Below are 8770 nucleotides of genomic sequence, written 5' to 3'. Positions count from 1 at the left end.
GAAAACCCAAAATTTTATTGAAAATAAATGTCCAAATTGAGTTCATATGTTTTGGAATCATAAACCACCAGATTGGAGGCGTGGTTTTGGAAAGCAGCGAATAAATAATAAATACTAAACTAAAGTAAATTTAAAATAAATTCCAAGGGTCGATCTAATTAAATTAAGTCGTCGATTTAATTTTTTTTCAATTTACTCAAAATGCCTGTCATTTTGCATCATCTTCAGCGCACGGGCACGGAGAATGCATCGAACTAGTTGAAAAACGTGTTTATGAACAAGTTTCAATTCCGAAATAATAGACATTTTCTGCACATTTTAAGCGGTTTTTGAGAGTTCACGATTTTTGGCCGACGATGTTTTCGTTATTATTGGCCCAAATATTTTATAAATGCATATTTCTGACCTACTCACGTCGAACGGAGTCGATTGAGCACAAAAACACGCATGTAAAATTTTGATTTTTGCCCGAAATTTTTCCAAGGGTGGAAGTCGATTTAAAAAAAAATTAAAATTTTCTCGAAATGCCTTTAATTTTGCATCATTTTCAGCGCACGGCTACGGGGAATGCATCGAACTAATTGAAAAGCATGCTAGAAGTTTCAAATCCGAAATAATAGATATTTTCTGCACATTTGAAGCGGTTTTTGAGAGTTCACAATTTTTGGCAGACGATTTTTTCGTTATTATTGGTCCAAATACTTTATGAATGCATATTTCTGACCTTACGTCGAAAGGAGTCGATTGAGCACATTTTCTACTTATATTCGCACTAATAAAATGCCATGTTTCTCTCAAACGTGAGTCTTCACTTCATTGACTACAAAATCTATTTTCTAATACCGTTCAAAAAGTGCTTTTAAACAGCCATTTTTTCCTACAGTCGTGGAAATAAAGAAGGAAATTGTCCCTTTTAAAAAATAAAAATCTATAGAGATAGAACATCCCTGGGCTTGATAGAATTATGAACGAGGTTCTGAAGCCGATTTGAGATGAGCGTATTGGTGAAATAAATAAATAACTAACGTAGACGAAATGAGACGCATGCATAAAGACGACGAAACAATCATAACAATAAAAGAAAGAAAACAGCTATTTTTGTGACATATAATTAAGGTAACCAAATACTACAAGTTCATGCATCATGCAGAAGTAAATGTAAAGAAAAAAATTAGGAAATAGTTGCTTGGAGGTAGTTGGCTTAGAATAACCACGTTGATAATACGCAATAAAACAAAAATTTAAAAATCCTTCATTTATGTAAATGCTTATAAGAGAAAATTAAAATTTTGATAATGAATTACCTGGAGATGATTCTCTGCTATCCAATTCACCTTCGCCGTTCGTACTTTTGAAGCTGGAACTTCGCAAGATCAAACCTGCCTTTGGATAGGTTGTTTGCCGTTCACTCTTCAAAGTTTCAACTGAAATTATATGAAAAAAATTTTCCCTAAATATTAGAGAAAATCTTCACTTTAAACTTCCTGTAGTAAAATTATTAATGTCAAATTATTTTATTAATGATTTTAACTCTACTTCTAATGATTTTTCCATAACGAACTAAACTTTTATTTGTTTCAAAGTCACTTTATGACTATTGTTAACATCGCCAAGCGCAAAAAGTTATTGATGCAACGTTGATAAAATGTAATTTTCTTTTCAAACGCATTACCTTAAATTTCGTTGCACGTTTCTCAGATATCCATTTAGTTGCACCAGTTTTTTTCTTAAACATTAATCTGAACACTCTGTCACATACAACCGTGATTGTTTACGCATTCAAGGACAATACCGACTGCTTTCGAGCAATAAAATGTATCCATTTTTAAACAAATGGGAAAGTTATTGATGTTACTGACCTGCATTATCAATGAATTTCTTTGAGATTTCTTTGACTGAACCTCTGCGATTAACTTTAGTGGTTTTAGTTGTCGATGTTTCGGTGGTGTCGCATATTTCCTAGAAAAAAAGATTATAATTAACGACTTTCCGGCACAGACAAAGTAATTATGGCTAAACAAAGTCAAGCTTTACTATTACTAGACGTCTATTTTAAAGCGAAAAAGGTGTATCCGTTAATAATTATTCAAAAAAGGAAGATATCGTTAATCAAGTGGCTATTAGAAAGTGAGCGCACATCCTTTCGTTCAGAAGCTGTTTTGATGTGTGTTGACTTTAATGGGCTTAAATCTAATTTGCATTTGAATGACTGGTCACTGCTAATTATATTAAACATTCACATACATTCTCGCTAATGGGTTCAAGATGCCAAAATACAGCAGTGAGAATCACAAAAGTTTAAATATTAACCAGTTTGTCTAATAAAAATTCAGTAGAATATATTCAAATGAAAGCAGGCTTTAAAACCTAGGATAAACGCACTAAGCTAAAAGAACATATGAGATAATTAAAGATGCAGATAATTTGCAAAATTGACCTAAAATGCATTTAAATTCTCGCAATTGAAATTAAAACATACATATTGCCATAAATAAAATTAAAAGAATGGTTAGCAAGTGCAGGAATGACAAAAAAGGTTAAAATGCAAAATCAGGAATCAAATTTCGTTATAAACTTAAACTTAAAAAATATACAATTTTACCAGTTGTTATACGCTATTTCTCTAAGAGTCTCTGTACATTAGAAGCATTTTCAATGTCAAGACCTACAAGTCAGATAATTTTTATTTTACTGCACATTTCAAAGTCTCCAGAAACTGTCTGGGATTTTCTTCTATTTACAGCTCAAAAAATATTGTAAATATTTTTATGTTTGTTTCTGTTGCATTTGATAGGCAATTCTTAAAGTAAAACAAACTTTATAGCAGGCGTTAGCTGGCAATGATTTGTTCTTGAAATCAACCAAAGGAATAATTGAATGCAGTTTGTAGTAGTTATTCTATTCAAATTTCATATATAATTTTTAAGTTCTGGGGACAAAGATTATCTTGTTGAAGAATTGAGAAGCTAAACTTTATATGCAATATTAGATTACATTCAGCAATATAACTCGAAATATCCTAGAAATGTTTAACTTAAAATATGTTCGTCAAAATTAGAAAAAAAATCAAATTTGCAGAAGAAAATATTGTAAGTTATACAATTGTAAGTTAAATAATTAATCAATGCAAGCATGGCATTCTAGCAAACATTTCTAGACATTAAAAACAAAATGGAACAAAATAACGACCGATTTTATGCGGTCGCTCTATTTTATATCGAAAAATTCACAACTATTTTCATATAAAATTTAAACATTCTGATTGCTAATGTCCGAATACGAAAAAATTATACACCCTGATTTGAGAATTAAAAATCGCTGAAAAAGAGTATTGTTGCGTAGAAGTTCATGATAAGAATATGAATTATTCTCAATTTGGGTCAAGTTATTATTAAATAGTCGTATACGTTATAAAACACTAGAAATTGCAATTAAACTTTAAATTTAAAATAGTTTACAAATAGACAAAAAAGTGGAAATCTGAAAGATGTCTGGTAGTTCAAAAATATATTTTATAATGTACCAATTACAAAATCTTCGATTTTTTTAGAAGCGTTTCGTATGCTTTTAGTGCCCAATATCCAAGTAAAACTGGGTTCATGTCAGACTGATCTTTTTAAACTTAAATTTTGAACACTTATTTCGAATTTTTAAATCAAATTCTACCTAATTATTGCTAGTACCTGCCTAAATGTACCGTTTTGTTGACAAACTATTAACAATATATTCAACATAGACACACACAAGATGTAACCGACAATGTTATGTTTTAACTGTTAGTAACGTGTTTAAATTAATTGGAACATGGAATAGTTTATGCCAAGAACGTACGTAAATTAAAGTTTTTATTACACATTACATATCAATTGATTCCTGAATGAAAACGGATAATTTAGATAATACCTGTGCGCCAGGTATAAAAGTTAGGCCCCAAATAAGTAACTTAAATTGAAATGTATATTGAAAGGCAACAATAGAAAACTGTTACTGAAGTAATAAAAAACTTGCGGATAATGTACTTTTTTTTTATAAATCCCAAGAATGAACGGCTGAAGATTGAAAATAAATATGTAAAGGAAATTGTATGAAATTAAATGCACGAAACTATTATTACTGCGTAATATAAAATGTCAAGAATAGAATAGTCAAAATATGCATCTTTAGTGTTCTTAATATGGAAGCTGTAGAGGATCGGAGCTTTAATCGAGAATTGGTGCATGCATAGAGTCGGATAGAACTAGCTAAAAAGATAGCACTAAAAAGGGCCAATGGTCATTTATTAAGTGTGAATTGATCACTTTTATTTTCAAACTGTTCGTTTGTAAGCGTTTATTTTGTGTAAAAATCTGCATTGAATGTTAATTTTAAAGTTTCATGGTCAGCAATGTACATAAGCGTCACAAACAAAAGCTTTTTATTAGTGCGTAATAGAAGCATACTAAAATAATTTTAGACATATTACGCACTATTTATATCCTATTAAATATAAACAGATGATAAATCTGCGATCATAAGTCCGCAAATTAATTAAATTTTACTACGTTTTATTGATTTTTATAAGAAAACCAAATTGTAATGTCGGATATAGGACGAAATTGTAAAACAGTAAATGAAATTGCTGATGGAAAGTTTCGTATAAATCTGAGCGATGATTTGTAATTATAAGCTATAACGATTAGTGAAATGCCTGTAAACGGATATGAAAACTAGTAAATGCCTTAACGGCAATTGGATTTAAAAGCCGATATGTAAACAGCTTGCAAATTTACATAAAGTTACAGTTTGGACCAAACAAGTAAAAATGGTTATGCCTGTGAACAGCCCACGTTTATAATGCGGTTTAAATTATTTGTTACCTTTTTCTTGTCGGTGAGACTTTTCAAAGACGGTGTATCTTTATATCCAAATTTCTGGGTGGTGGTAACGCTGGACACTTTTCCATCAACGGCAATAATTCCGTCTTGTTCCAAGTCTCTCGGATCGGTCGAATATTTCGTAACGCTCACTTGGCCCACCGGCTCTTGATCGTTTTCCGAGTAATATTCACTTCGAATCACTGTTCCTTGAACTAAAATTTCAATGTTATATCAATATGAAAAAAACAATTTTTTTTTATGATTCCAGAGATTCTGCCTTCATTTGCCTAAAATGATCACGTAATATACTTAGTAGTAGTACTTTCTCACCTTTTGTTTTTTCATTTTTATTCTGTGCCCTCAGAGCCTTCAGTCCAAATAAAGGTGTACCATTTTCGTCTGTTGGTCCTACGCCATAACTGGACGTGATAATATCCGTGCCCTTAATTTCCTTTGCCGGGCTGATTCTGGAAGTAAACTTCTTGGATGTGCTGGTAGAAGTGTTTGTGCTCTTTTTAACAGTGGTAGCGGCAGTTTCTCTGGTGTTTTTCAAATTTCGCTGCCTCACCCATTCTGGCTGTGAAGCGGACATCGGTGCTTTTGCAGGGGGCACTGTTTTTTTCAAAGTGGTAAACGTTCTTTCTGTGGTTTTGGTTGTGGTCGATCGGGTTCCTCCGGGGATGTTTTCTGTGGTTGTAGTCGTAGTCACTTTATCCGAAGGGAGAAACTCGGTGGTTTTGGAACTAGTTCTTTGAGGACTCGAGCTTTTTCTCGACACTGATGTAATTTCAGTGGAAGATCTGCGTTCATCATGCGAGTAGGATGACTGATATTCGGTAGTCGTTTCCAAGCTACTTCTTCGCCTGTCGACGAGTCCGGAATGCTTGTATAGCTTATTGGAGTCGACGACTTTACGCTCTGGACTAACTTTCCTTGTATAGGTCGACTGATATTCAGTAGAGCTGGTTGTAGTTTCGGGTTTCGGAGCTTTAGATGGGCTGGAACCTCTTCGAGTAATGGCCTCACGTGATACTGATTTTCTTTTCGTAATGTACTCTTCTAGGGTACCTTCTGTTATCAGCTTTTTTACTAGGCGAATTTGGGTGCGAATCTTCCTTCTCAGTTCGTAGCCAGTTATTTTTTCAAGCTGCAAAAATATGAGTTTATGAACTGCCTAAAAGTACAGCCTTTACAAAAGTGAAGAAATATTAAACTTATTTAGTTAGGAGAGTAGAGCAAAGATCAGTTTAGTTGCGAGTGTCCATGGCTTAAGTAAAAATAACTTGGCTTTGGAAATTTTTAAGAATCTTGGAAACATGCACTGCTTTTGGCAAGGCTAGAAAAAATGTAAGGAATCAAAATATTTAGAAATTGTGTAATACAACACCAATGGGAACGTTGCCACAATTTACAAATCGTGTACAACAAAGTAAACAGCTATTGTCAGAGACAAGATCAGTTACATCACACAACAACAGTAAAAAATGTAATTCGTATGTTTCCATTACATACCTACAGAGAACGGGTCAAATTACAATATTATTGAACTTGGCAAGAGATTGAAGCTCGATTAGGTAAATTAAGCTAAAAAACTGTCTATTAGAAGAAGTGTGACTTTAGTGAATTTGGGTCTATTTCTTCTCTTAAGAAATATTTTGCCTGAAATTACATTTTCCATGAAAAGTTTCTGATCAGTACCATTTGACTTGATATAACGTACATAAAATTTTTTTAATCAAATTTAATGCAAAACGTTTAAAGCATCAGCAAAATGCTACATTAAAGGCCAAACACGTACACAGGAACTAAATTTAAAATTTTGTACTTAAATGTCTACCAAAATAAGTAGGTTTTCACATATTTAAATGCCTAAATGATATTTGATCTGTTAACATTTTCTTGGGTGAATAAAAAGTGTACAGAAGTATCAGGAGGTTCTAAATATTTCCATTTCTGTTCACATTTTACAACGTTTTTTTTTTCGAAAAAAAATGATTTCACCTCTTAACCTTTAATTATGCAACAACACAACATTTTCAAAGTTTCCACAAATCCGTATTATCAATTAAAAATGTATTAAAATTAAACGCTGTTGATAATTTCAGAAAACTGAATCCTGTATTTTTAATTTTCAAATTAGCATTCCGTAGAAGCAGAATTTGAACTTGTAGTTTTGTTATTGGGTTAGATTTAATCAAAGGGGCCGTCAGTTTTCAATACAAAGGTTAGATATAATCAAAATATACGTTGTCCTAATATAAATCGTTAATTTTCTAACTTTGTGAAAGTTCTATCATTTTTAGTTGTCTCTTCTCTTAAGCAAACTCATAAAATATTTTCCTGTTGACATTACAGTCAAGGGCATCTCATGTAAACCACGCTGTACGTACCAATTCCTCCAAAACTTCCAATTCAAAAATCTCCTCAATTTCCTCCTCAGTGATCCGCTTCTCCAAGATAATACTGCTTTTCCTTCTTTCGGTTATAGCAGAATTCTCTGTTGTCTTTATGGTCCGGCCCGAATCAGTTCTTCTCAATGTAACCCCAAACCGAGTTGATCTAGCATCCTGTTCTACAGGTTGAGGTTTAGCTGTAAAAATCACGTAAAATTTCACATAATTCTTTTCAATTCTTTACGAACTTGGACTAGAACCATCTCGATGAGGACTGTTCGGTCTTAGGCTTCTATCTAACGGTTTCATGTAATGTGGTAAATCGCCATCGGGAGTTGGTTCTCGACTTCGGGATTTACTGCTAACAATTTCCGGCTGGGGTTCGATGATGTCGGGAATTTTATCGGGGGATCTTGATCTGAATCTCTTCACTTGGATTCTTTCAGGAGATGCAACTCGCTGAGGTGATTTCTTTGGCGATTGCGATCTTCTGGATGTTGTTTCACTCACTTTCGTAGTCCTGGTTGCCCCTGAATCATCTATTAAATAAATCGACAATACAATCACAGTACAAAAAGCATCTAAGTTATTATTTTAAATGAAAAACGCTCTGACCAAAATAGGGAACGAAAATAGTGGTATGTACTGTGCAGCAAAAATCAGTCGCGAATTAGTAGCTTAAACGAAAATTTTGATCATATCTATTTTAAGCGAAACTCCTAGAATTTAAAAAATGTTTTCATTATCAGATTTGCATTTTTCAGTATACCATTTACTTGAAACCAGTTTGTAAATGTGTTTTCCGTTGATTCACTTTTGCTTACTGCAAAACATGTGGTGCTTGAATCTTGATTCAAATTTGAAACGAAATGTCGAAAGTAGGAACGAAAACTTCAAATAGATTAAATTCGCAGTAAGCAAAGCAGTTAATTGTGTATCTTTTATGCTTTCAATTCGGATTTCGAAATAGAAAAACATGAGTTATGGTTTAAAGTTATGGTTTTGTACCTGAAAATATTATAAATTATCATTGGTACTGAGAAATGAACAGATGCAAACAAGTTGCACATTTTAAAGCAGAAAAATGGAAAAGATAAAATTACGTTATAAAAGTTCCTTTTTTTAATTCAAAAAATTGCCAAAAATCTGAATTTTTTTTTCACATTTTTAAGGCTCATGAACAGGTTTAATTCTTCAAACTTTAATTTTTAAAATCAGTTTCTAATCTCATAAAAAGCGAAACACTGATATATTAATTAAAGTTTAGTTAAGCGACAAAATGTTTTGTTGTGAATCTGTTCTGAAGTGAACAAGAATGAAAATATAAGAAATGAGAGCAGATTTTGTTAAGAACTAAAAGAAGAAAAGCAATGAACTTTTTATTTTTTTCCTTCATTCACCAAATATCTCCAGTACTAGTTGGGGTTTCTCAGATTTAACGTTTACAAATTGGTCATCATTATTCTGCCCAATTTTAGCTTCAAATGATTCAATTATCTTATACACTTTTGAATGCGTATA

General features: G+C 32.4%; 1 protein-coding gene across 1 annotated transcript in view; it reads right to left on the bottom strand.

The window, feature by feature from the left end:
* Positions 1-7788, bottom strand: part of LOC125505006 (endochitinase A-like) — a gene marked incomplete at both ends in the record, with an annotated part of 8389 nt that extends 601 nt beyond the window's left edge. Inside the window, 6 exons of the mRNA XM_048667910.1 lie at positions 1305-1424; positions 1860-1959; positions 4857-5068; positions 5187-6003; positions 7247-7446; positions 7498-7788. Coding sequence (XP_048523867.1) covers positions 1305-1424; positions 1860-1959; positions 4857-5068; positions 5187-6003; positions 7247-7446; positions 7498-7788 — 1740 coding nt within the window. The remainder of the gene's footprint in view (positions 1-1304; positions 1425-1859; positions 1960-4856; positions 5069-5186; positions 6004-7246; positions 7447-7497) is intronic.
* Between the last annotated feature and the right edge of the window lie 982 nt (positions 7789-8770).

The sequence above is a fragment of the Dendroctonus ponderosae genome, unplaced genomic scaffold (assembly GCF_020466585.1).
Source record: "Dendroctonus ponderosae isolate FM_Combo_2020 unplaced genomic scaffold, Dpon_F_20191213v2 Dpon_F_20191213_606, whole genome shotgun sequence".
In the NCBI taxonomy this organism is placed as follows: domain Eukaryota; kingdom Metazoa; phylum Arthropoda; class Insecta; order Coleoptera; family Curculionidae; genus Dendroctonus; species Dendroctonus ponderosae.
The sequence above is the reverse complement of the archived record's forward strand: the minus strand, read 5'-3'. Positions and strand labels throughout refer to the sequence as shown.